General features: G+C 66.2%; 2 protein-coding genes across 7 annotated transcripts in view; one reads left to right on the top strand and one right to left on the bottom strand.

Annotated features, from left to right (window-relative positions):
* ACTG1 (actin gamma 1) overlaps positions 1-43 on the top strand; it is a 3030-nt gene extending 2987 nt beyond the window's left edge. For both annotated transcript variants that reach the window (XM_066332295.1, XM_066332296.1), the window contains one exon: positions 1-43. This exon is cut by the window's left edge and continues 868 nt beyond it. The gene's annotated coding sequence lies outside the window, so the exon portion shown is untranslated.
* Positions 44-2039: 1996 nt separating this feature from the next.
* BAHCC1 (BAH domain and coiled-coil containing 1) lies at positions 2040-24659 on the bottom strand. Of its 5 annotated transcripts, none has more exons than XM_066332291.1 (26): positions 24561-24659; positions 22348-22657; positions 15924-16103; positions 15032-15154; positions 13116-14738; positions 12932-13037; positions 12543-12751; positions 12301-12459; positions 11747-11967; positions 11170-11527; positions 10359-11084; positions 9588-9772; positions 9339-9475; positions 9103-9204; positions 8448-8839; positions 7928-8089; positions 7435-7760; positions 7004-7111; positions 6673-6926; positions 6512-6587; positions 6315-6423; positions 6111-6233; positions 5851-6018; positions 4304-5454; positions 3547-3783; positions 2040-3076 (listed from the first exon to the last, which is right to left on the bottom strand). In XM_066332291.1, the coding sequence occupies exons 2-26, from the start codon at positions 22520-22522 to the stop codon at positions 2870-2872; spliced, it is 7617 nt and encodes a 2538-aa protein (XP_066188388.1). In that variant the 5' UTR covers positions 22523-22657; positions 24561-24659; the 3' UTR covers positions 2040-2869. The 5 variants fall into 5 exon arrangements, with proteins under 5 accessions (XP_066188388.1, XP_066188389.1, XP_066188391.1 ...); XM_066332292.1 differs by lacking the exon at positions 24561-24659 and having other exon boundaries at positions 8448-8619; positions 8725-8839; positions 22348-23155; XM_066332294.1 differs by lacking the exon at positions 24561-24659 and having other exon boundaries at positions 8448-8619; positions 8725-8839; positions 11759-11967; positions 22348-23155.
* Positions 24660-25372: the final 713 nt, after the last annotated feature.

Raw genomic sequence — 25372 nt, 5'->3', positions numbered from 1 at the left:
CTTCATTGTGTAAGGAAAATAAAACGATAAAAAGCTGCAGTAACTCCAGCTGGGTTTGTGTGGTGAGGGAGGGTGGAGGGTTTGGGTGGGAGCTTCCCCAGGAAGCTGGGGTGGGGTTTTGGGGCTAAAAATAGATCTTTTGGGGCCAGAGCTGTGCTCCGTGGGCTGGATTTTCTCCCGGCATAACTGGTGTGCTGCCCACCAGCCCTGGCATTGCTTGGGGGTCTCCAGCTCTACCTCTCCTCACCCTTCCTCCATTTCTCACATACAAAGTGCCCCCAGGCCATGGCCTGGGTGTTGGGATGGGTGGGATTCCAACAGGGAGCACCAGGGTGGGTGGGGCTCCCCTTAGGGACACCCCAAGCTCCTGGGGTCATGTCCCTAGGCCAGTGGGTGACAGGTGACCATGGGCACAAGGGGTGGCTGTGAGGGCCAGGGCGGGACACAAGGGATCTGTGTGTCCTGGGGTCCCATGCTGTCATTGTCCCCTCTGTGCCAGGGCCATCCCAGGCCTGCAGGGTCCCCACAGTCACACCTGGGCAGTGCTGACCCTGGTCCAGGGTGGGTGGGGGGGTCTCGGGGGTCCCCCCAGCTGTGCTGGATGGGTGTGGGGTGTCCTTGACCCCACCAGCCTGTGGTACCTACACTTAACTACAGTTGTCCCTCTGTCCATCCCACCCTGCATCTGTCTGTCCAGCCATCCCTCTCCCTGTCTGTCCCCTCCCGCCTGCTTTGCACCCACCATGCTGCCATCCCTGTGTCCGTCTGTCCGGCCTCCGTACATCCATCTGTCCACCCAGCTGTCCATTCCTCCCTGCATCCATCTGTCCATCTGTCTGTCCACCCAGCCCTGCGCTTTCCTGGCTCATCATCCATCCTGCATCAGTCTGTCTGTCCAGCTGTCCATCCCTCCGTGCATCCATCTGTTCATCGCTCCGGGGCCCGTCTGCCTGGCCGTCTGTCCCTTTCCCTGTCCATCTGTCTGTCCAGCCACCCCTCAATCCCTTTGCCAACCTGGCCTGGTCTCCCTCAAGCCATGGCCCTGTCCGTCTGTCCGTCCTTCCCAGCAGGCAGCTCTGTCCCTCCGCTCTGCCCTCCGTCCTTCCATTCTGCTGAGCCCGTGCCCGTCTGTCCATCCGCTTTCCTGTCACCCAGATATTCCCCTGCTGTGTCCCTCTGTCCCCCCGGTGTCGCTCTGTCCCCCACAATGTCCCTCTGTCCCCCGCTGTGTGTCCCGCTCTATCGCGATGCGGCCGCCAGGGGGCAGCACGGCCCCGCGCGGGCCCGGGCCCGCCCACAGCGCCCCCTGGCGGCCGGCGCTGGGGTCTGATGGCGCGCGCCGCTGCCGAGAACAAAAGCGCGCCCCGACAACCAATGGGAGCCCGGCTGCCCATTCGGGCCCCGCTGATTGGCGGAGCCTCAACCAATAGCGAGGCAGCGCTGCCCGTCCGTCTGAGCCCACGTGGGGAGGGGGGAAACAGGCCCTGAGTGATCCATCCGCGATCCATCCCTGCTCCATCCCCGATCCCTCCTTGATCCATCCGCGATCCATCCCTGCTCCATTCCCGATCCCTCCTTGATCCATCCCCGATCCCTCCTTGATCCATCCCCGATCTATCCCTGCTCCATTCCCAATCCCTCCTTGATCCATCTGCGATCCATCCCTGCTCCATTCCCGATCCCTCCTTGATCCATCCCCGATCCCTCCTTGATCCATCCCCGATCTATCCCTGCTCCATTCCCAATCCCTCCTTGATCCATCCCCGATCCATCCCTGCTCCATTCCTGATCCTTCCCTGATCCATCCTTGATCCACTCCTGCTCCATTACCGATCCCTCCTTTATCCATCCCTGATCCATCCCAGCTCCATTCCTGATCCATCCCTGTACCCCTGCTCCATCCCCGATCAACTCCTGATCCATCCCAGCTCCATTCCTGACCCATCCCTGGTTCATCCCCGACCCATAACTGGGAGTTCCAGGGATGGTCGCAGCACAAGGGGAACTGAGGCAGAGCCGAGAGCGGAGCCGGCGCCAGCAACGGTTCATATATTTATTCATAAGCCAAGTTATCCATAAAAAAGTTCCATAGTAAAAGGCCTTTACAGGAATGGCGGCTCATAAAACCTTTGTTTAACCCTTTGCTCCTTTTTTTTTCTTTTTTTTTTTTTTTTTTTTGTCCTTTTGGGTTATTTTTTATTTTTTTTAATCCTGTTTTGTGGGATTTTTCTTGGGTTGTTTTTTTTTTTAGTGTTTACACTGGAAAAGCCCCTGTACATATTTTCCAGGCAGCGGCGGCGGGACGGGCCAGCGTCCGCCGGCCCCGCGGGGTCCCCATGGTCCCCCCGGGGTGTCCCCCCCGCGGTCACCCCACTATTGCACTGGGGACGGCGGCGCTGGGCCCCCCGCCCGGGGCTGAGCCCCCCGCCCTGGCCCCCTCTGTACAGCGCTCCCCGCTGTCCCTGTCCCCCCAGGCTGGAGGACACAGTGCACTGAAACGACCCCCCCCACCACCCCCTTCCCCGAGGATTATTATTATTTTTTTGTGATTTTTTTTTTCATCATTTTTTGTCTTTTTTTTTGTTGTTGTTATTGACGTCATTGTTTTGTTTCGTTTTGTTTTTTTTTTTTCCTTTCTCGCTTTTCCATAAAACTTCCCGGAAGAAATACAATATTTACAGGCAAAATAAATAGAACAACACACCTGATTTCTGCTTCACCTGCTGGCAAACAGTCAGAGGTACTAGGGAAAGTTATGGCTTGTAGGGGAGCACCCCCCACACGTCCCCCCGATGTGCCCCCCAATGTCCCCACGTCACCCTTGGCGTAAGAGCCGGGCGGGGTCAGCACAGGGCGGGCACCCCGGGGGTCAGCACAGGATGGGCACCCCGTCGGCGGTCACCAGGCGCCCCGTGGTGGGGTCGTAGGTGCCCGCCAGGTAATAGAGGTCCTGGCGGTCCTGGCAGCGGCGGCCGCGCGTCAGCTGCTCGTAGTGCTCCCGCCCCACCACCTGGCACTTGTGCGAGATGGTCTGCACGTCGTTCTCGTCCTCGTGGCACGACTGGTACAGCGCGTTCTGTGGGGACAAGGCGCCGTCACTGCCGCCGCCTGGGCTGGCACGTGGCTACCTGGCTGGGGACGTGGCCACCTGGCGTGGGATATGGCCACCTGGTGTAAGATATGGCCACCTGGCTGGGGGCACAGCTGCCTGGTGTGGGACATGGCTACCTGGCCAGTGACAGGGCCACCTGGTCTGGGAGATGGCCACCTGGCACAGTGCATGGCTACCTGATGTGGTCCATGGCCATGCGCGGCTACATGACATGGGACACAGCTATCTGGCATGGTACGTGGCTACCTGACACCCCACATGTGTGCCAGACATGGCATATGGCTACCTGATGTGTTATGCAGCTACTTGACATGATCCATGACCACATGACATGGTACATGGCTACCTGACACGGTGTGTGGCTACCTGACCTGGCACGTGGCTCCCTGCCCTGGCACACAGCTCCCTGCCCCCGGAGCCAGCCGTGCCCTCACCTTGCCGTCGCTCTGGCGCTTGCCCAGCTTGGTCTCCTCGGGGTGGTAGAACCACTTGACCTTGACCACCATGTTGCTGGCCCAGGACTCCCACATGCTCTCGATGCGGCCGATGTAGGGCAGGTTGGGCCGCCCGGCCGACAGGAACACGGCGCAGTCGCCCACGCGCAGCGTCTCCTTGCCCCGCACGATGGCCTTGTAGAACAGCTTCCGCGCCTTGCCCTTCATGCCGCGCCGCTGGGGAGGGGACATGGGCTCAGCGCTGCCACAGGGACCCCCAAACCCGCCCTGCTGGCACGGGGACACTGAGGGGGGATGTGGAGAGCAGTGCCAGGGTGGGGGACCACAGGAGGGAGACAGCTGCCATCACTGGCGCTGCCAGTTCAAGGGACACGGATGGTGTCATCACGGATGGTGTCATCACCACCCGGTGCTGGCATTCAGAGTTGGTGTCACCAGCTCCCTACACTGGCTGCCCATGTGCAACCAGCACCCTGCACTGGGCATCCACATGTCACAGCTGGTGTCCCCGGCACTCCGAGCATCCAGAGCTCTGCCTTGAGCACATGGCGCCTGACACGTCTCTGTGCACCTGCACCTTTGTCCCTTGCACTGACATCCACCTGTGCCCCTGCCCCGAGCTCTGCCTGCTCCTTCCCTCCCACACCGTGCCGAGGTGGGTGCCCACGGCGGGCACTGTCTGTGCCAGGAGCCGTGTGCCGGCTGTGCCACGGCAGCTGCCCGTGGGGCTCCTTACCTGCGTGGGGTTCCCCGACCACCTCCAGAGCTGGCGCGCGGGCAGGAAGGCGGAGATCTTTGGCCGGTTTTCCACCGAGGGCAGGCGCTGCCGCCGGGAGAACTCTTTGGCTTTGGCGAAGCTGAGGGGATCCTTGCGCTTGAGCTTGGCCTTGGGGCCGGCGGCGGCCGCCTTGGACAGGAAGCAGCGCTGGGGCGCGGCGCCCTTGGGCCGCAGCGCGTCCGGCTGCGCCAGCAGCGCCGGCACCGGGTGCGACAGGCAGGTCTGCAGCAGCAGCGCCGAGTCCTCGTCCTCCGAGCTGTAGGAGGAATCCTCATTGTCTGAGGAGCACAGGCTGGACGTGGAGATGGAGCCAGAGCTGGACGAGGTGGAGGAGCCCGAGGAAGAGGAGGACACGGAAAGGCGCGTCATGAAGCGCGAGGGGACGTCGGCGCCGAGGCCACCCGCGTCCTCGTCCTCGTCCATGTCCGAGTAGGAGCTGTGGCAGTCGCTGTCGCAGTTCAGGGCAAAGTCCCCGTGCCCCGAGTACTTGCGCAGCGCCAGCCCCACGGGCAGCGGGTGTGTGGCCGCCCGGCCCCTGCGCTCCCGGCCGCCCAGGCCAGAGTGTCCGTAGCCGTGGCTGCCCAGCGGCCGCTCCAGCCTGGCCCCAAAGTCCTTCTCGGCCAACAGCAGCGCCTTGCACGTCTTGTTCTTGGGGGACGTCACCCCTTCGTGGTCCAGCTTGACCAGGAACTCGCTGCCTGTTGCCTTCCTGCGCCCGCTCCTGCCCACCTCGGCCTCCAGCCGCTCGGCTTTCTTGGAGCGCAGGAGCTTCTGGGCCGCCGGCAGCACCAGCCCGGCGCCGGCGCCGAAGGAGCCGTAGGAGCTGGCGATGCGGCCGAAGGAGTCGGCGCCGAAGGCGTTGCCGAAGACGGGGGCGGCAAGGTGGTGGTGGTGGTGGTGCAGAGGGAAGAGGGTCTCCTTGGCCCGCAGCTTCTTGGTGCTGCCGTTGACCTGGAAGAGGTTCTGGAGCACGGCCGAGCCCTTGTTCGCCGCCTTCCGCTTGGTCTGTGCCACGGCGGCCCAGCTGAGCAGGGATCCTCCGCGCCGCCCGGCTGCGGGGTCACCCAGCGCCGGCCCCCGGCCCCCCGACAGCCCCTCCACGGCTTTGCCTGCGGAACACAGGGGTCAGGGCTCCAGAGGCCACAGGAGCAGGGAGGGAGGGATGCTCTGGGGCTGATCTTCATCCCCATCGTGCCACTCCATCCTCCAACCACAGCTCCTCACCTTTTTCTGCACCCCAATATTCCCAGCTCCCATAACTTCATCTTTGCATGTCAGCACCCTTCCATACATCTCTGCATCCTACCACGAATCTGTTCCCCTGCCTACATCCCAGCACCTTCCTCTTCATCCCAACAGCCTTCCCCACACTTCAGCACATTTCCCTGCATCCCTGTATCCTTCCCCCATCCCAGAAACTCTCACATCCCAGTGTCTTTCCCCCATCCCAACACCATTCCCCTCATCCCAGCCCGGCAGGGGATCCTGCTCCTTCCCCTCCGTACCACTTTTCTCCTTGCTGGCCGCCTTCCTGCTGGAATTCCGGGGGGGCTGAGGGCCGTGGTCGGGGCAGAGCGTGGGGGGCAGTGCCCCAGTGGTGCCCACGTCGCCACACGCCCGCTTTGCCCGCCGGCAGGAGCTGGACACCAGCAGTGCCGGGGAGGGCTCAGTGCCTGCGGGGAGTGGGGGGTCACTGGGGGATCAGGGCGGCCCTACGCTCCCCCCACAGCCCCCCAAATCCCGTGATCCCACTCTAGCCCCTCACATTGGATCTTGAAGTCGGGGGGCAGCAGGCGGATGTTGGACACAGCGATGTGTCCCGTGTCCCCGTCATCGAACTCCACCAGCACGGCCTCGGCGTCCTCCTCCTCCTCATCGCTGGAGGAGCCTGCGGCACAGGGGGGCTGTTGGGAGGGGCACGGGATCCCCGGCACCGCCCACCCCACCGGCTGACCCCACCCAGCCTCACCTCGCACCACATTCCCCGGATAGAGGCACCGGGATTTCTGGCTCCAGTAGGCACAGACGCGGGTGCCGGGTGGGAGGCTCCGGCGGGACTGCGGCCGAATGTCAAGGACCTGCGGGAAGCAGCCTGTCAGGGTTTGTGGGGTCCGGGACCCCCTCCCTGACCCCGATCCCCTATCCCCACCCCAGCCCCCCACTCACCGCCTCCTGCAGCAGCTGCTCCTGCGAGTAGATGTGCTGCCGGTTCCCCCGCTCACCCTCGATGATGATGCTGTAGCTGGGGAGGGGGCACAGGAAGGGGTTCAGAACCCACCTCGGTGCCCCCCTCAAATGTCTGGGGCCCCCCCAGAGGCTCCACTCACATGTCGGGGGGTTGGATGGTGCGCACGCTGCCGGCGTAGAGCAGGCTGTCCTCCTTGGGGATGAGGATGTGCAGCCCATCCCGCAGGTCCTCCTTCTGGATGGCGCAGGCGTGGGGCACCCCCCCGCGAGCCCCCCCGGCCAGGCAGCCTCCCAGCTCCTCCTCCTCCTCCGAGAAGCTGCTGTTGTCGTCAAAGTCGAAGTCGTCCTCCACGGTGAAGCTCTCCAGCAGTTTGCTGACAGCCCGGCCCTTGCACTGCAGGAGGAGGCTTGGGGTGGGTGGGGGGCAAAGGGGGCCATGCCAGGGTGGGGGGTACCTCCCACGGGTCTCACCTGTTTGGTGGCCACTTTGCTTTTGACCTTGGCCAGTTTCTTGCCCTTGCTCAGGATGGTCTTGGCGCTCCGGGGAGAGAGGGCCAGCGAGAGTGCCCCGTTCTTGCGCTGCAAGGGGAGATCAGGGCTGGCCAATGACCCCTCTGTTTGACCCCAGCCCCCCCAGGGCTCACCAGTGCCTCCCACCACCCCAGTCCCTGCACTCGTGCCCCCTCAACTCCACCAGCACCCACAGCCCGTGCAAAACCCGCCCGATCCCTCTGCACCCCATGGTTCCATCAGTACCAAAAACCTGCACCCACATCTCACCGGGACCCCCCAGTAACCCCAGTCCCTGCACGGCCTGGCCCCATTGGTGGCCCCAGCCCACCCAGATGCCACATCTCCCTACCCCTGAGCCCAGGGGTGCCCCCAACCCAGCCCCTACTCACCCTGAGGGCTGCCTGCAGCCCTTTGCTCTTGCGGGTGCCCTTCTTGCCCCTCTCTCCCAGCCGAGCCCCCTCGTCCCGTGGCCCCAACAGCCGGGGGTCGGCACCCCCAAAAAGGCTGCTGGGGGGTCCTGGGGGGCTGGGGCCGCCGGGGGCAGGGGGCCTGAGGCTCTCCTTGGCCTTGGCTTTCAGCTTCTTCTTGCTGCCCTCGGGGCAGCCGCTCGCCTTCCGCCGGCCCGGCACCTTCTCCAGCTTCCCGGCTGCCCCCGGCTTCACCGGCCGCCGCTTGATCTTCACCTCGCCCTCGGGGCTGCCCAGGCGGCAGGGACCTGGCGGGGAGAGGGGTCAGGGCACCCCACGGGGTGACAGGGAGCAGGGGACCCCATGGAGGTCCAGGCTTGGAGCACTCCACAATTGCCCACTCAATCCCAGCACGTGCCCCCTGGGGTCCTTGCCCCAACGCCTACCAACACTCCTGAGGTGTGAATGCCATTACCTAGCAGCCCCTGCCTTTCCTTTTTCTTCTTGGCCTTCTCATTGGCCTCCATCTTCACCACGGAGGATGGGGAGGGCCCCAGCACAGTCACCGGTCCTGTGGGCAGTGACAGCCCTGGCTCCTCGTCCCCCTCCTCGCTGTCCGTGTCACCCTCAGGTTCGTCTGCAAGGGGAGAGGACAGCGGTGAGGGACTCCTGCAAACAGCGGTGGTCCCTGCACCCTCAGTGAAGAATGGGGTGAGTTGAGGCCATGTGTGACCCCCTGGTATGAGCCACCCCCCATATCTGTCCTGCCCCCCAAGACCCACGGCTGGACCCTGCACTTCAACTTCAACCCTGAACCCCCAGTCCCATGCCAGACCCCAGAACCCCAACCCCAATCTCACATCCCCATCCCCACCACCTCACAACCACATCCCCATCCTACCCCTGTACCCCATTCTGGACCTCACCCCATCACTCCCATCCTGGACCACTCACCCCCATCCCAACCCCACACCCCATCCCTGTGCCAGCCTTGCCTCTGAAGTGGGGGGGCTGTCGGGGACCGGGGTCCTGCCCCTGGTACTTGGAGCCCTTGGAGCCCTTGGGCCGGTTCAGCTTCTTCTGGATGCGGGCACTGGGGTTGGGGTCCCTCCGGCGGAAGGGGCTGAGTCCAGGGGGCAGCCCCTTGCCCTTCACCTTCTGCTTCAGCTGTGACACCCCATAAGTCACCACAGAGGGCAGAGGCCCCACAATGGGGGGACTCAGGGGGTGTTGGGGGCAGAACAGTTTCCCCCCAGACGCCGTGGGACTCACCGGGGAGCCCTGGAGGCTGCTGAACGTCCCCCCTGCCAGTTTGCTCCTCTTCTTCTGGGGCTCAGAGTCCCCCCGCAGCTCAGCACACAGCAGGGACAGGCTGGTCTTCACTGCCCTGAGGGGACACGGTGTGGGCATGGGGGAACCTGTACCCCTTGAGGGGATCCTGCACCCCTGGATGGAATCTGCACCCCTCAGCTCCATCCTCCATCCCCCAGAAGGATCCAGACCTTACCCTGGTTGGCTCCTGCGTGCCCCAGCTGCCGTCTCCCTCCTCCCCCTCCCTCTCCTCTCTCCCTAACGTTTTGTGACATAAAACCTGCAGATTAATCTCTTTCCCCTGGGCCAAGGGGGGGACACGAGGCACCAGTCACTCACTTGACCTTGCGGCTCTCAGCCCTGCCCAGGGCACTGGAGTGTTTCCTCTTCCTCGGCCGGCCTGGCCCACGCCGCGCCGGGCTGCGGGAGCTCTCGTCACGCCTGCGAAAGGGGGGCACCGTCAGCAGAGCCCCCACCGCCACCAGGACAAGGACTCATTGCACAGACGACTGTCATTGCTGCCCCTATTCCCCCAGGCTCAGGACGAGGACAGGGACAGGGACACAGGGACGTACTCATGGTCGTGGCGCCGCTGCAGCCTCACCAGCTCCCGCTGCTTCTCCTTGTAGCGGCGCTGGAGCTCGGCCAGCCGCATCCGCACCTCCACCTCCTGCGTGTTCAGCTGCTCCATGGCCGCCTTCAGCGGGCACACCTGGGGGGCCAGGGGGGGTTTGGGCACATGGGGCACTGCCAGCGGCCTCAGAGCCAGGGCTGAGACTGGGCATTGCTCGTCCTCCTTCCCACCCCCTCCAGGAGACACTCACGGCCTTGGTTTTGGGGGTCCAGGTGTACTTGCGCCGGGAGACGCGGGCACGGGGCGGGGGGGACACGGGCAGGGGGCTCAGTGCTGGGGGGCTGCCCTCCCGCCCTGCCGCCTCCACCAGCGACCAGGCGGCAGCCACCGTGGCCAGGTTCTGCAGGTTGAAGGCCAGCAGCTCCTCATCCTCACCTGCAGGGACGGCAGGGGGTCAGCAAGGACGGACGTCCCGCAGCCCCGCACAGGCGCCTGTGGGGGGGTACAGGAGCAGCCCCCCAGCTGGGAGGGCCATGGTGATGTGCCCCATCTGGCCACAGCCAACCCCCACGCCCACCCCACCACCCCGTCCATCCATGGGGAGTGGGACCCCACAGCCATCCCCTCGCCCCACGGTGTCCCCACCTGAACCCAGCACGGCGTGTCCCCCCCACGCTCCCTCCCTCCCGCAGGGCTGGGGATGTGCCAGGTTGTGCGGCCATCCCCGATGGGGCCCCGGGATTCCCTGGGGAAGCCGAGCTGGGAGGGAATCCCGGCGCCTGCCTGGAGCCTGCGCTGGAGCCGAGCCCTGGCTGCGAGCAGGGCACAGCATGGCACGGCATGGCATGGCACAGCATGGCACAGCATGGCATGAAATGGCATGGCACAGCATGGCACGGCATGGCATGCAGCCCCCCCAACCGCACAGAACAAAGGACACTGCAGAGTACTGGAAGCACCAGGGGCAATAGGAGTCACCAGGGCGTGCTGGGGACACCTGGGGACACCGAGTTTCACCCACCTTCCCTGGCCAGGTCACAGCGGCGCCGGCGCAGCTCCAGGTCAGCGAGTTCACTGAGCAGGGCGATGCCGGGGATCCCTGAGGGGTGGGGGGCTGGCGAAGGGGGGGCCGGGGGGGGCTCCTCGGGTTCCTCCAGTGCCGGCAGCTCCCCCAGGTCGATGCCGGCAGCGATCAGTGCCTCCAGCCCACCCGAACAGCTCTGGTGACCACCGGGGACGTCGCCGTCCTCCTCCTCCTCCTCCTCCTCCTCCTCCTCCTCCTCATCGCAGCTGCCCTCTGGCTCTGAGCCATCGCTGTCACCTTCCTCCTCGTCCTCCTCCTCTTCCTCCTCCTCCTCCGCAGTGGGGGGCAGCGGAGAGGCCCCTGGCTCGGGCACGGGGTGCTGCTGCTCCAGCTGCTCCGGCGCTCCCTGAGCCACCTCCCGGTGCCCCGTGAAGGGCTCCTCGGTGCCGCCGCCGGCCGGCGCTGGTCCCCGCTCCCCGCACAGCGGTCCTGGAGGGAGCAGCAGGTGGTGGCGGTGCAGCAGCTGCCCGGGACCCTCGGCCGGGGGATCCCGTGGGGGTCCCGGCTCCCGCAGCGCCTCGGCCGTGGGGCTGAAGGTCCGGGACTGCTCGGGCTCGGCGGGCGGGGAGCCGGCGTGCACGGGGTCGGGGTCCGCCGGCTCGGCCGAGTGCGCTGCGGGGTAGCCCATGGCGGCGGCGGGGTAGCCATACCCGGGGGGCAGGTCTGCGGGGAACGGGAGATGGTCAGCGGGGACACCCTGGTTCTCCCCGGGCCGCCCTCCTCCTGTTCCCCATCCCCGCGGTCCTACCTGGCTCCAGGGGTTTGGAGAAGCGGCGTGGGAGCTGCCCCTCTCCCCGCGTGTCCTCGCCGTCGCTGCCCTTGCTGGGGGCGGGCAGGGGGCTGGCGGCCGGCGAGCGGGGGGCCACGGCGGGGCTGGCGGCGGGGCAGGCGGGTAAAGTGCAGGGGGCCGTGGGCAGCGTCACGGGGCACTTGGCCGGGTGCCGCAGGGCCGGCGAGTGGCAGCACGGGGACAGCTTGGGGGGTGCGGGGGCCGCCGAGGTCAGGCCCTTGGCCGGGGGGTTTAAGGCAACTGCTTTGTGGGAGGGTTTGAGGGGCTTCTCGGGACCCCTCTCCTCCAGCTCCAGGGGCTGCTCCTCCGGCTTCCGCTGCGGGGTACAGCGAGGTGACACGTGTCAGATCCTGCATCCCACATCCCCATCCAGCCCCACGGTCCAGTCCTTGCCCCACTGCCTGTCCCCACCTCCTCAGTCTTTCCTCACATATCCCATCCCAGTACCATACTGCATCCTCCACCCCAACCTCCATCCCACCCTTGCATCCTCCATCCAGCCTCACATCCCATCCCACCCCCTGCCCCCTGGCACCTGGCCGTGCACCTGGCGCTGGATCTCGAGGGCCTGGGCCGCCCGTTGTTGCTGCTGCTGCTGCTGTTGCTGCTGCTGCTGCTGCAGGGCATAGAGCTCCTGCTGCCGCAGGAACTGCGACCGTGGGTACACAGGGAGCTGCCCCGTGTGCTGCAGGTGGGCACTGGGACCCCGGCCCGGGTACATGGGGGGCCACAGCGACGCCTGGTCCATCACGTCAGCTGCCAGCAGAGGGGGCGCAATTGGAGACCCTCTTTAGGGTCACTCCACAGACCCCAGCCGTGCCCAACCCCAGTCCTGCGACCATGGCAGAACCCCCAGAGCCTTCCTTCCCCCACCCCTGAACCCCAAAAGCACCTGCAAGGACCCCATACCTCTCCCCTGCACCCCCAAAAGTACCCCCAGGGACCCCATCAGCCATGAACTCCCAAAAGTACCTCCAGGCATCTCCCATCTCCCACCCTGCACCCCACAAGGACGCCTACTTTCTCTCACTCTCCCCCCAGCCTCCAGGAGCCCCCTCCCCAGCACAAGGTGGGGGGTCTCAGGCTCACCCAGCGTGTGGGGGGTGCCGTGGGTGGGGGGCTCCGTGGGGAGGATGACGAGCTGGGCAGAGGGGTCCTGGGTGAGGGGGAACACGGGCTGCATGGCGCTGGGCATGGAGGCAGGGAAGGCAGGGGGCAGGTTCTGGTGCAGGGCGGGGTGCCCGATGCCTGTGGGGACATGGGGGGGGTCTGTCAGCACCCCACTGCTGGAGTTCAACACCCACCCAACTTCCCCCAAACCCGGCACCGACCGTAGGAGTGCCCCCCCATCCAGATGGAGGGGCTGCGGGTGCGGGGCAGCCAGTGCGTGTGTGCAGGGTGGGCGTGGGCGGCGGGGTCCCCCCCGAGCTGCCCCGCCGGCAGCGAGGAGCCCCCCGTCATCATCAGGTGTGGGGTCAGCTCCCCGGGACACCCCCCCGACGGGTGCATCCGGGCAAACTCCACCAGGTCCTTGTTGTCCCTGCGAGAAAAGGGGATACACAAAAGGGGACACACTGGCATCGCCCTCCCCTGCACCCCCAGCATCACCTCTAGGGACCCCCATCTTCCACCCCTGCACCCCAAAAGGCACACAGAGCACATTTTCACACCCAGGGTCCCCCACGTGCCTCAGCAGTGCCCCTGGCCCCCCATCACTCACTGAAGCAGGATGTCCCTCCCGGGCAGCCCCAGGCGCTCCTCGCACAGCCGGCCCCGCTCCTCCTCCGCCTCCAGCTCCATCAGGTGCACGGGGCGCGCGGTGCCTGCTGCCACGGGGACACCACGGTGGCATCAGCGTGGCACCGCCAGCCCCTCGCCACCCCGGGCCCTTCCCCAGCCCTTACCTTTGACTCCAGCCGCTGCCCGGTGCCGCCCGGTGCCGCCGGCGCCGCTGGTGCCGTAGGGCTCGTGGCGGCCCAGCGTGTCCTTCTGCCGCGCCACGGCCACCGCGATGCCCACGGGCGGCTGCCGCACCTCGCCCTCGGTGCCGCCGGGGCCCAGCGCCTCGTGCTCCCGGCCGCGGGCGCAGTCCGGCCGCTCCAGCTCCGGCTGACCCTTTCCCGATGGGAATTTGGCATCCTGGTGGGCGCAGCTGCCCTTGGCGTTGCCCAGCCCCACAAAGGGGGGGCCCTTCTGCCCCCCCAGCAGGGCCCCGTTGCTGTACTTGAGCAGGTTCTTCATGGCCGACACCTCGTCAGGGGCGTTGGGCACCTCCTGCGCCCGCACCAGCCCCGCGCCGAAGGGGTCCAGGTAGGGCCCCCCCTTCCGCTCCTCCGCCACAGCCAGGGGGGGCCCCTGGCCCTGCACCCCCCAGGGGGGCAGGGGGTGCCCGCTGTACCCCAGGCCACCCAACTCCAGGGGCTTGCGCTTGCCCTCGGCCGCCTCCGCCTCGGGGTGCTGCTGGTGCCGAATCCGAGCCACCTTCTGGGCCGGGGGGTCCTTGGGGGGGCCCTTCTCTAAAGTGCAGCAGGAGGGGCCGACGCGGACGCCCAGAGGGTCAGGCCGGGGGGCGCGGGAGCAGTCAGGGGCCGGCGGCACCTCGAAGTAGCCCTTCTCCAGACCTGCCTTGGGCGCCGGGCACCGGCCAGAGAAGGGGGGTCCTTCGGCTGCGCTCCCCCCCAGGTACTCCAGCCCCTTCAGCCGGGTGCCCGGAGCCCCCCAGTCCAGCCGCCGCTCCGCCGGCCCCTCGGCCTTCAGCGGGTGGTGGAAGGGGGCACCGTAGGGCTCAGTGCCCGCCTCGGCGTGCCGCTCCTTGCCCTCCCCCCGCTCCATCCCGCTGGATTCCGCCTGGAAGGAGCGGCTCTTGTCCGTCGGGGGCCCCACCGAGGGCACCAAGGTAGCCCCACTGAGCTTCAGCTCACGGGTGGGGGGCTCGGGCAGCGGGCACAGCACCTCGGGGCCGGCGTGGAGCGGGAGGCAGGGGAAGGAGCCGGCGGCGGGCACGGCGTAGGACACGGCGTGGTGCAGCATCTGCCGCCGCTCCACCGCCTCGCCGTAGGGCTGGGGGGCCTCGGGGACCCCCGGCTCCCGCTCCTTGGGGGCGCAGCGGGCGGCACGGGGCAGGGCGCTCCCGGCACAGCTGGGCAGCGCAGCGCGGGCACCGTCCCCGTCCAGCCCCTTGGCCCCCAGCAGGCACGAGGCCAGGGGTTTGGGGCGCCCGTCGGCGGACCCCCGCAGCGGAACCCCCTCCTTGCAGTGCCCCTCGGGTGGCACCGGCAGCACCGCCTTGTGCCGCTCCTTGGGGTCCTCCTCGGGCAGCCGCTCCTTGGGGTCCCCCTTGCCCCCCTTCTCCTTGCCCGCCAGGAAGCGCTCATAGTCCTTGGGGGTCTTGGGGAGGGGGCCGGCGTCCCGCTCCCGGCTGCAGGAGCCGGCGGGGGGCCCGGGGGCGGCGCGGGCGATGCCAGGGAAGCCGTGGCTGGCGGGGAGCAGGGGGGGCTGCGCCGGAAGGTTCCGCAGGTAGAAGTTATCTGGAGGGGAGGGCGATGGGTGAGACTCCCGTGCACGCCCCACCCAACCGGCGGCCGTGCCAGTGAGAGAAGGAGCGGGATGAAGGGTCGAGCTCCTTAGGTCCGTGTCCCACGCAAACAACGGCCCCATTAGCGCCCACCACAACCCCGTGAAAAGCAAGAGCAGGGCTGGGACTGTCACCCATCACCCCACCCGCTGCCCCAGTACCACCTGCTCCAGGACTGAGCCCCCCACCCCTGCCCGGCTGGGGACACGCACCCCCATGGTGGTCCCCGGTGGCCCCGGTACCTGCCTTTCTGGCTCTCGTAGAAACGGTGCTGGCCATAGAGCACGTTCCCATTGCCGTGGTGGTCCAGGTGGCCCATGGGCAGGAAGGTGGAGGCCAAGCTCCCGGAGAAGCGGGGGTACCCCGGGGCTGCGGACATCGAGTCAGCGGGGCTGGGGTAGCACCTGCCCCCGGCATCCCAACCTGCACCGCTCCAGCTGGGAACTCTGCAGAGCCCGTGATCCCCTCCAGGCTGGGACCCCTCCCACCTTTCTGCAGCCGGAGAGGGGCTGAGACCCCCCTCAGCCTCGTGTCAGCAGTGGCCGTACTTGGCTCGGCTCGGCACGGCTCGGGCGGGCTGTCCGTCAGCCGCGTGTGCTGCCCGTCCCCGTCCCCCCGTGCCCCCCCGGAACGCCGGGAGCCAGCTGGCAGCCGGTCAAACTACCAGCCGGGCTGGCTGCCAGGGCCCCGCGCCAGCACCGCCGCCCCGCTCCCGCTCCTCCGGCGGGACGGAGACGCCAGCGCATGGGGGGGCACAGGAACTCAGTTCAACCAGGGCTGCCCCGGGGGTCCCCGCACTGTCACCTGCCCCAACACGGGTGTCCCTCTCTGGGTTCATCATCACCAGTGACACGGGGTGGTCCAGCCTCAGCTGGAGCTCTGCAGCCCGGCATGAGCCTCTGTGGCCACCCTGAACCCCAATTGTGGGATCTGAGCCCGGTCTCCGTGGATGCAAAGGGTGTTGTGGGGCACGATGGTGGCCAAACCCACCCTCATCACCCAGAAGCTGCTGACCCAGGGGGTCTGGATCCCCTACACATGGGCACTGCTAGGACATGACCACTGGCACCGGGCAGAGCCATGAGTGCCTCCAGCCACCCCAGACCAACGGCCCATTCCCACCCCGGTGCCCACTCACCTTCGTGGGAGTGGGAGAACCAGATCTGGGAGGTGCCGGAGTGGGGTCCACAGAAGGCCGGTTCTGGGGGGGAGGCGGTGGGGCCGGCAGGGTGGCTGGGCCCCCCGGAGCCCAGGCTGCCACTCAGGAATCCCCCCATGAAGGAGGAGGGAGGGGCACTCCCCATTAGGCTGCTGCCGGCTGCAGGGAGAGGGCACAGTCAGGGGGGCTGAGGACAGTCAGGAGCACTGAGGACAGTATGAGGCCCTGCTGGCATCACCCAACACACCACACTCCCTTTTGCACACGCGTGTGTGCACAGCTGCCACGGGGCTGTGCACCCCACGCCGCACTGCTGCATCCCCTGGGTACACACGGCCCTCGTGCCACACGTGTCCCTCGTGTGACTATGTCCCTTGTGCACACCTAGTCACTGTGCACACACGCCCCTCGTGCTCACACCCCTCGCGTTACCACGTCCCTCATGTCACCTTGTCCCTCGTGCACACGCTGCCTGTGCACATCCCCTGTGAGCCCCCACATCCCCTGCGCGGTCATACCCCTCATGCCCCCACGTCCCTTCACATCCCCAGCCCCACGGGGCTTAGACGTGCCCCAGAGGGTGCAAGGCACAGCAGAGCCATGCAAGGAGCACCAGAGCCCTGCCCTGTGAGTGCCCTAAGCACACACACAGGTGTGCCAGCACATGGGAGGCTCTGCACATGCGTGTGGCTCCCCACGCTGCTGCTCCTCCCCAGGAGACACAAGCTCCAGGGGCATGGGCTGTGCTGGGCCGTGTGTGTGCACATGTGTGTGAGTGCAAGGAGAGGGGACAGCCCTGGCCCTGACCCTGCTGCCTCCCCCGCAGCCCGGGGGGGCCCCAGCACCCTCGGGGAGGCCCATGGCCGGCGCTCCCCATCCCGCCCCCCATCCCGCTCTCATCCTGGCCAAGCCGTGAGATCATGGTGGAAACTTCGGAGCTGGTGGCCAGCGGCCGGGCGGGGGGAGCCCGGATGGGGGAGCAGCTGCCCCTCACCGTGTGGCCTCACTGCCCATGTCCGTGTGTGCCGGAGTGGCCGTGGCACGGCTCAGCACGGCTCGGCACGCGTGGCGTGGCGCACAGCGCGGGCTGGCTGCCCGCCCGGCCGGGGCAGGAAGCGATGCTTTGCTCTCTAAGCCGGCCCACGCTCCCCGGCTAATCCCACCGGGATGCCTCTGGGATGAGTGTCGGGATGTGGTTTCAGGCAGCTTCGCTCCTTCCTCCGTGGCGAGGCCGGGCTGGGCAGGGCCGCGTGGGCCGGGGGCACGGCCGCATCCCACCCATAGCCCTGGGAACCGGACACGCACCGGGATGGGTGGGCACATCCCACTGTGCCAATGCCTCCCGGGGGATCCCTGCCCGGTGCTGCCTACAGCAAACCCACCCTGCACACCACAGCCCCGGCCGTGCTGGGGGACCCCACGCGGGCGTGGAGCCGGCAGCGTGCCGGGCGGCTGTGCCGGGCGGGAAGCCGAGGTTTCCAGAATGAGACTTTTCTGGAAGCTGTGAAACGGGCTGGAAAAAAATAACCCCTCACCCCGCCCCGATGGTGGCTGGGCCGGGGTGTCCCGGGAGGGCTGTGGGGCCGCCGCTCCCCACCGCCCACCCGCTGACTCACGGGTCCCCCGGCGGGCACTGGCCCCGTGGCCAGCACTGCCGATCCCACATTCCCACTCGCCACGGCCCCCCGTGCACTCGTGCTCTGCCACGCTCAGCGCTGAGCAGGGGCAGCGAGCATCCCCCTGGGTCTGCCCCTCCAGCCACGGTGATGGTGAGGACAGGACAGGGATGGATCACCGAGGAGAGCACTACTCGTGTCACTGATAAACCAACAGCGTTGGAGCAGCCCGTGCTGCCAGTCCCTGAGACCGGGCACAACTCGTGTCACCCATGAGCCAGCAGCGCCAGTGGCTCCCTGTGCCAGGATGGGCACAGCACCGTGGGGCAGGCTGCCAGCACAGGACAGATGGGCTGCGGGGTCCCAGCCCGGCCCCCCCTGCTGCCCCCCGGCAGCGTCACCCTGGGAACTCCCTGGCTGGGCTCCCCGAGGCCGGTGCCGTGACTCAGCCCCGCCGGCATCGCTCCCGGCTCCGGCACGAAATTTCCCTTGGCTCCGAATCCGCCGAGGGCCACACGTGTGACAAGTGTGCCAGGTCTCAGCACAGTCACACTGACAGCGCTGAGAGGGGTGGGGGGCACTGGAGAGACTCAGGAGGGGGCTACAAGAGGTGCTCCCTTCCCTCCAGCTGCTCCTCGCCCCCACTCCAAGTGCAGCACAGATGGGAATGTGTTGGGAAGGCAGAAAGTTTCAGGGCCAGCGTGTGGAGGGGGGGCCGTGGTCCTGGGGGGGTTCAGCCCACGGCTGCTCTGGGATCCCCAGGGCGGTGACAGACCCAGGACCGCAGTGGTGGCGGGGGGGACGTGCACAGGGTTGGGTTTCTCCCTTGGCTATTTTGGGGCTGGAACATTCCTAATGGAGCTGGGGCCGCAGGCAGAGGCCGGGAGCCGGCAGGAACCCTGGCAGGACCAACCCGGGCTCCCCTCTCCAACAGGGCAGGGGGTGGTGGGCAGCCTCCCACGTGCTTCACAACCCACACGGCCCCTTTAAAATTTTGGCAAACAGGGAATAAACGGGCTCTGGCTCCCTCGGTGCTGCAATTCCAACTGAATCCATATTGTTACGGCACTAAATGAACGCTGCAATGGTGAAATGCTGCCGGAACGTGCCCGATGGGCCAGGAGGGTGATCCCAGGATTGTGTGATGGGTTATCCCCTCTGGAATGCCACTGGCAGCTGTGCTGGCCACAGCCACTGCACACTCAGCACTTGCACACTCACTGGGACTATGTGTGCAAAGGGCTCACGAGGGTGGTGGACACCCCCGGCACAGCTGGAAAATGCTGCTGGCACAGCTGGAAAATGCTGCTGGCACAGCTGGGACACACCACTGGCACACGCATGTGCCCAGTGCATGCTTCCTGCACACATGACTTTCACATCCAGAGCATGATTTGCACACCCAGAGCACAACCCGACACACAGATGTACCTTGGAAGACCATTTCTGGAGCACAGGGAAGCCAGGGAGTCCAGTCCCTGGGGCCCTGATGTCCCACCCCACTCATGTCACATGGGTGCCATGCACATGGAGCCTTCGCAGGAACCCTCCAAAATGTGAGCTACAGGCACCTTGTGCAGTTCCTATGAATGTCACACTGGTGGGGGGGGAGGGCTCATCTATCCCCGCTTCCCTCAGGACTGGGGGACCCTAGCACCCAGCAGGGTCAGAGCCTGCCTTGGGGTGATGCTGTGGGGTACAGGCGAGGCTGGGGGTCCTGAGGAGCCAGGGGTACCCAGTGTGGTCCCCAAATTCTCTGTGGAGCCCATCCACCACCCCGCATTGTTCCCTGGGCAGTGCCAGGGCCTGGTGGCAGCTGCCCGTCCCCCAGGGCCTGGCACGTGCCAGCTTCTCTGCCTGGATCCAGCACATGACTAAGGAACAGTGGAACCACTCGGGGATGACTCTGCGAGAGCCGGGGTAATTCTGCGGGACCCGAGGTTCTGCACATCCCACTGCTCTTCCCGGCGCCTCGTGGCTACCAAGGAGCAGCCCAGTTAATCTCCAGATCTGGTTTAACTTTGACACTTACTTTGGCAATGCACCGCACGCGGGGCTGGGGGGAGCAGGGAGCCCCTGTGCCAGAGCTGTGGTGGAGCTGCATCGTGGCCTCCAGCCCCTGGTGAGATCCTGTCTCCAGGGAAGCAGCGATGCAGAGCGGCTGCAGTGCTGGCACCTGGCCCTGTGTCACCACCCAGCCAGGGGCACCGTCCCCACCTGCCTCCCACCATCACCACCCAAATCCCTCCTCAAAGCCACGCCAGGAACCGCACAGCACCCAGCCTGCGGCGCAATCCAGGGAGGGGACAGGTGTGGGAGCACATCCAGCCGCCGACTCACGGCCGCTGGGATGTACCCTGGGATGCACCGGGACCTGCACTGTCATGGCCAGGCTGCGTGCCAGCACCAGGACGCACACCGGCACTGCCACTGCCAGGCTGCGGGTCAGCGCTGGGACGCACACCGGGATTCACACCGGGATTCACACCGGGATGCACACACACCCCCAGGGTCAAGCCACACAGTGGCACGGCCGCGCTGCTCCCGGCCGAGGGCTCGGCCACGGTGACATCCAGTCCGGCGCAGTCACAACTCTCCACTAGTCCACAAAAACATCCGAAGGGCAAAAATTGCAGCCAGGCCCCAGCGCGGCTCAGACGGGCCGCTGCCAGAGTTTCCTACCCTCGTTTATGGTGGAGCCACTGGGACGCCCGGTCCTGCTCAGCACGGGGTGTACTACAGCACTGGGACCCACTAAAATTGGGGTGCAGCAGCTGCACCCCGCCTGGGCGGCTCCGGGGGTCTCCATTCCCCCAGCCCCGGGCAGTACCAGCACCCCGGCCCCGGTGCCATCACCCACCCGGTGCCAGTGCCAAACCCGACGGCAGCCGGAGCGTTCGGTTCCAAGAACGCGCGGCCTTGAGTTACGGCTTTAATAAAACCAAGGAAAACAGTTTTTATCTCCCGTTCGCAGGGCGGCCGCCGGGCCCGGCAAAGGCTCCTGGGAGGTGTAGTCCGGCCCCACGCCGGGAGCCATTTGGGGGAGCGCGGCCCGAGCCCCCCCCGGCCCCGCCGTGCCCCACGGGCGCCGCGTGCCGCACCGGCATCGCCCCGCCACGGCCAACCGCGGGCCGGCTCCGTGCGCGGGGTGGGGTAATTATCAATCATCGCCGTTAATTACCGCGCCACGCTACCACGGCTGCCGGCACCGCGGCCGGGCCGTGCCGGGGGGACACGGGGTGCTGGGGATGGGGACCCCGCTCCCGCCGGCACCGTGCCGCCCGCTGAATTATCCGGTTTATCCGCCCCAGCAGCGTTCCGGCCGGTCGGAGCCTCAGAGCGCAGCTCGCTGGGAAGCGCTCCGGCTGCGCCGGCCCTGCCAAAGCCGGAATATTTTTAGCTCGTTCTGTTGTTGGGTTTGGCTTCTCTGTTTGGCTTTTTTTTTTTTATTTTTTTTTTTTTTTTTGGTTTTGGGCTTTTTTTTTTTTTTTTTTTTTTCAAAATTTTTTTTTCGGCGCGTTTCTGCCGGGATATTTTTAGCCGGATCCATGTTATTTTAACAACCTCCGGTGCGTTCGGGCTCCCATGTGTCGCCCAGGCCCCGGCGGGTGTGAGGGTCCTGCACGGGGACGCCGCCGCGGCGGGAAGCCGGAGGGAAGCCGGAGGGAAGCCAGAAGCACCCCGGCGCTGGCGTCCCTCCGGGATCCCCCGCGTGGTCACCGGGAGCCGGAGAGCAGCCGAACCCCCACCCCCAATCTCCCCCATCCCGGGGCCGGGCTCCAAGCCCCCATCCGCACTCCTCGCCCAACAAAGCTGGGGGAAGCCAGGGTGGCCCCCCGAGCCCCGAGGTGGTCCCGGCAGCGGGGCCGCCGGCACAAAGCGAAACCGCCCCGGCCGCGGGCCCGATCCGGCGCCGCCTCCCCGGCACCCCCCGGTGCCCCCCGCTTTTTCACCTCCTTCCAAGAACCCCCCACCGCTGCCACCCCCCCGCGCCGGCCCGGCCGTGCCCCCCGCCCTAATCCACGCACTAATTGTAATCCCATTAAAGCAGATATAATTTTATTAGTATTCACAGCTCATCAAGGCGGCGACAATAACCGGCGCTGCCGCCGTGCCGCGGCCAGACAACCGCCTGCGCCGGCGGGAAGCGGGGGGCCCCGGCGCTGCGCCGGCACACGGCTCCCGCTCCGGCCCTGCTCCCGCTCCGGCTCCGTCCCGGAGCTCGGCAGCGGCAGGGGGCTCCCCGCCGGGAGCGAACCCCGCTTTAGGCGCTGTGCACCCCGGTTCAGCCCTGCCCGGCCGCAGCCGAGCACATGCCGCAGACAAAAGCCGCGCGGGCAGCTCGCCGCGGACGCCGGATCCGGTGACCCCGCGCCGGTGCTGGTTGGCCGTGCCGAGCTCGGCCGTGTGCCCTGCTTTGTCCAGCTCCGGCAGCTGCCGCGGCGAACACGCGCCGCGAACCCCTTCGCACCCTGACACTTCGGCGCCGAATATCGAGCCCCGGGCTCGGTGACCTTCCACCGCCGCCCCACGGCCCCGCGCATAACGGCCTCCTTGTTCCCGGCACCGGGATCTCGCCGGTTCAGCCCCGGGGTCACGCTCCTCCCGCGCCGACGGAGCGGCTGCGTGGGGGGGAATATCCCCTGTGTGTGCGAGTCGTCACCCCAAAAGCACCGGGCGCGGTGACAGGGAGGTCGGCACAAAGGGAGGCCGAGTTCCCGGGGCCGCGCCGAGCCTCCCAACCCTTCCCGGCCTCCCACACCGCGGGCGCCCCCGACCCCTCTGACCTGTGTGCGTGGCCATGGAGATGGGCGCCGGGAAGTACTTGGTGGGCTGGAAGTGTCCGGGGGGCTGCACGGCCCCGTGTGCCGACCCCGCCACGCGCCCCGTGCCGTGCCGGTGGCCCAGGCTGCCCCGCTCCGACAGCAGCCGCGGCGGGGGAGCGAAGTCACGGCCGTCCATGCCGGGGGCACCCACCCGCGGGGGGCTCGGCGGGACCCCGACACGGCTCGTGGGCGATGCTCAGCGCCGCGCCGGGCCGGCTCGGCGGGCGTCGTGCCGCGCTCCGCGCCGGGGCTGTCGGCTCATCCTCCGCTCCTGGCACGGAGAGAGAAAGCAGAGAGTGAGAACGCAGCCGGGGTGGGGGTTACGGCCATCACTGCACCCCAGAGCCCCAGCACGCCGCTCCCCGTTTCCCCGGTACACAGCCCGCTCGGTCTGCGGTTCGCAGGGCCCGGAGTTCCCCGGTACCACCGGCGCACGGTCCCCGCTCTCCGCCATCCCCGGAGCACGGCCTCCCCTTTCCCCGCTACTCCCGGTTCACGTTCCCCAGTTTCCTCAGCGCACAGCCCCCCCCCACTCCATGTTCCCGGTGCTCCCGGAGAGCGGCTCCCCGTCTATCCAGTGCTCCCGGTTCCCAACCCCGGTCTGCCGGAGCGTGGGCCCGCTTCCCGCTGCTCCGACCCTTTCTGGCCGCTGCTCGGGTTCCGGTTTGCCGGCGCTCGGTTCTTTTATCTCTCCCGGTTCACGGACCGTATCTCCCTGGGGCTCGGCCCCGCTCGCCCTCGGCTTCCCCGCTTCCCGTTGTCTTCCCCGGTGCTCGCCGCGATTCCCCGCTTTCCTTCCTTCCCCACTCCCGGTTCCTCGGCGTTTCCCCGTGCCCCTTCCCCGATCTCACCCGCTGTCCTGACCCTCCTCTCCCCGGATCCCCGCTCCGTCCCCAGCGCCCTGCCCCGCGTCGCCGGTATTTCCCCGGTTTCCCCGCCGCGGTTCCCGGTCTCTGCCGGTGCCCGGCCGTGGCTCCCGCCCGCCGGGTCATTGTTCTGGCAGCGCCGGGGCCGGGGGGCCCGATCCGGCGGGGGGAGCCGGGCACGGGCCGGGCGGCGGCGAACAAAGGGGCGCGGGGCGGCGAGCGCGGCCGGGGGGCGCGGGGGGCCCGGCCGGGACCGGGGGAAGCGCCGGGGCGAGCCCCGGGGGAAAGAAACGCGGCCCGGGAACAAAACATGTGTATTTCCTTAAATAAAGCTGAAGGAAAAAAATATGTGAAAAAGGTTGTTTTGCTTTTTTTTTTTTTTCCCTTCTTTTTTTTTTTTTTTTTTCCTAATTGAGATTAAAATCACAAATGCGAAGCGAAAATTTTAATGGGAAATAATTGAAAGGGAAAAATATTTACAGCGCAAAAAAAAAAAAAAAAGGAAAGCAAAAAGGGCTCGATGCGAAAATGTTTGAAGGCGCAAACGGTTTAGTGAAGCAGCGTTTGATGAGCAAATGATTAAATGAACAAATGTTTTCACGCACAAAATTTTAATGGACAAAATTTTAAGGCGAAGCGTTTTGAAGCGACGGGTTTTAAAGGGGAAAATACTTTAATATAAAGAAATTAAAGGGAAAATATGTTTTAAGGGGAAAAGATGAAGGGGAAAATATTTTGGTGGAAAGAGATACAGGGAAAAATATTTTGGGGGAAAAAAGATGAAGAGAAAAAATATTTTTGTAGGAAAAAGACGAACATACAAAACATTTTGATGCCGGAAAGATGCAAATAAATATTTAGGTGCAAACAAATAAAGCGAAAAAATAAATAATAAGGTAAAATAAAAAAAAAAAAAGGAAATTCGCAAAAAATAAATTGAAAAAAATGCAAAATAATTAGCGCCCAAAAATTGAAAACGTATTTAATCCAAGTAGGCAAAGAAAAAAAAAAAAGCATAATGCCCAAAACACAAATAAAAATAATGCTCCAAACGCAATTAAAAAAAAAATTAACGCCCAAAAACCCAAAATAAATAACGCCAAAAAAAAAAATTTTGTTAAGGCGTAAAAAAAAAAAAAAAAAAAAACCCAACCAAAAAATCCAACAAAAAAACACACACAACCAAAAACAACAATAACCCCCGAGCGCCCGAAATTAAAATAACCCCCAAACAACAACAACAACAACAAAAACAAAAACAACAAAAAAAAAACACAACAAACCCACCCGCGGATCGCAGTTACTTACCGGAGGGGCGTTCCGCGCGCGGGGCGAGTGCGGTCCCGTGGCGGGGGTGCGCAGCGTGCTCCTGCCGGTGCCCGTGCACTGCCCATGCACCGGCTGCTCCTGCAGCAAAGGGAACCGGGGGTGTGTGGTTGGGGAGGGGGGGGGGGGGGGGGGAGGGAAGGGGGGGGTGGGAAAAGGCGGGGGGGGGGGGGGGTGGGGGGACCCCGCCGCGCCTCCCGCTCACGCCGCGCGCTCTCCGCCGGGGCGGGCGCGCCCCGCATGCTAATGAGCGCGTGCCCCGCGCGCGCGCCCCCTCGCTGATTGGCCGCCGCGCGGCGCTCGCGCCCCGCCGGCCATTGATCCCCCCCCCCGCCCCTTACCCCGCGCCCTCCCCCCGGCTCCATTCTTCCTCCGGCGCGCGCGCCGCGCGTCAAGCGAGCGCCGCTCCCGATTGGCTGGCGGGCCGCCAGAGCCCCTGCCAATCAGCGCGCGGCGAGCGGCGCGGAACGGCGGCGCCTAATTCAAGCCCGGCGGATGAATGGGGAGGAGGGAGCGGCGCGCAGGCGCAGTGCGCGCTCGGGGCGGAGGGGCGCGGGGGGAATGGCATTGCTGCGCACCCCCCGCCGCAGCGCGAGGGCCCCCCCCGCGCTCTGACTGGTTGGCGCGGCGCCAGAGCGCTGTCAATCACGCAGTGTAAACAAGGCGCTGATTGGCCGGTGCCGCGGGCGGTTTCAAGGCGCCCTCCCGGGGGGTGGGGGGGGACACGCGCGGCGGGGACGGTTTCGAGGCCCCCCCGCGCACACCCCGGAGCGCCCCGGGCCGGAGCGAGCGGG

Source organism: Sylvia atricapilla, chromosome 18 (genome assembly GCF_009819655.1).
Source record: "Sylvia atricapilla isolate bSylAtr1 chromosome 18, bSylAtr1.pri, whole genome shotgun sequence".
Lineage (NCBI taxonomy): Eukaryota > Metazoa > Chordata > Aves > Passeriformes > Sylviidae > Sylvia > Sylvia atricapilla.
Note: the sequence above shows the minus strand (reverse complement) of the source record. Positions and strands in the feature narration are given on the sequence as shown.

What these genes read in the sequence shown, in the direction of transcription:
- BAHCC1 (XM_066332291.1), bottom strand. Translation starts at nt 22,522, where the DNA reads ATGGACGGCCGTGACTTCGCTCCCCCGCCGCGGCTGCTGTCGGAGCGG. An exon ending in GGAAAGGCAGGGGCTGCTAG is followed by an intron (nt 7,761 to 7,927) that starts GTAATGGCATTC and finishes TCTCCCCGCCAG; the next exon opens with GTCCCTGCCGCCTGGGCAGC. An exon ending in CCCCGACTTCAAGATCCAAT is followed by an intron (nt 6,019 to 6,110) that starts GTGAGGGGCTAG and finishes CACTCCCCGCAG; the next exon opens with GCACTGAGCCCTCCCCGGCA.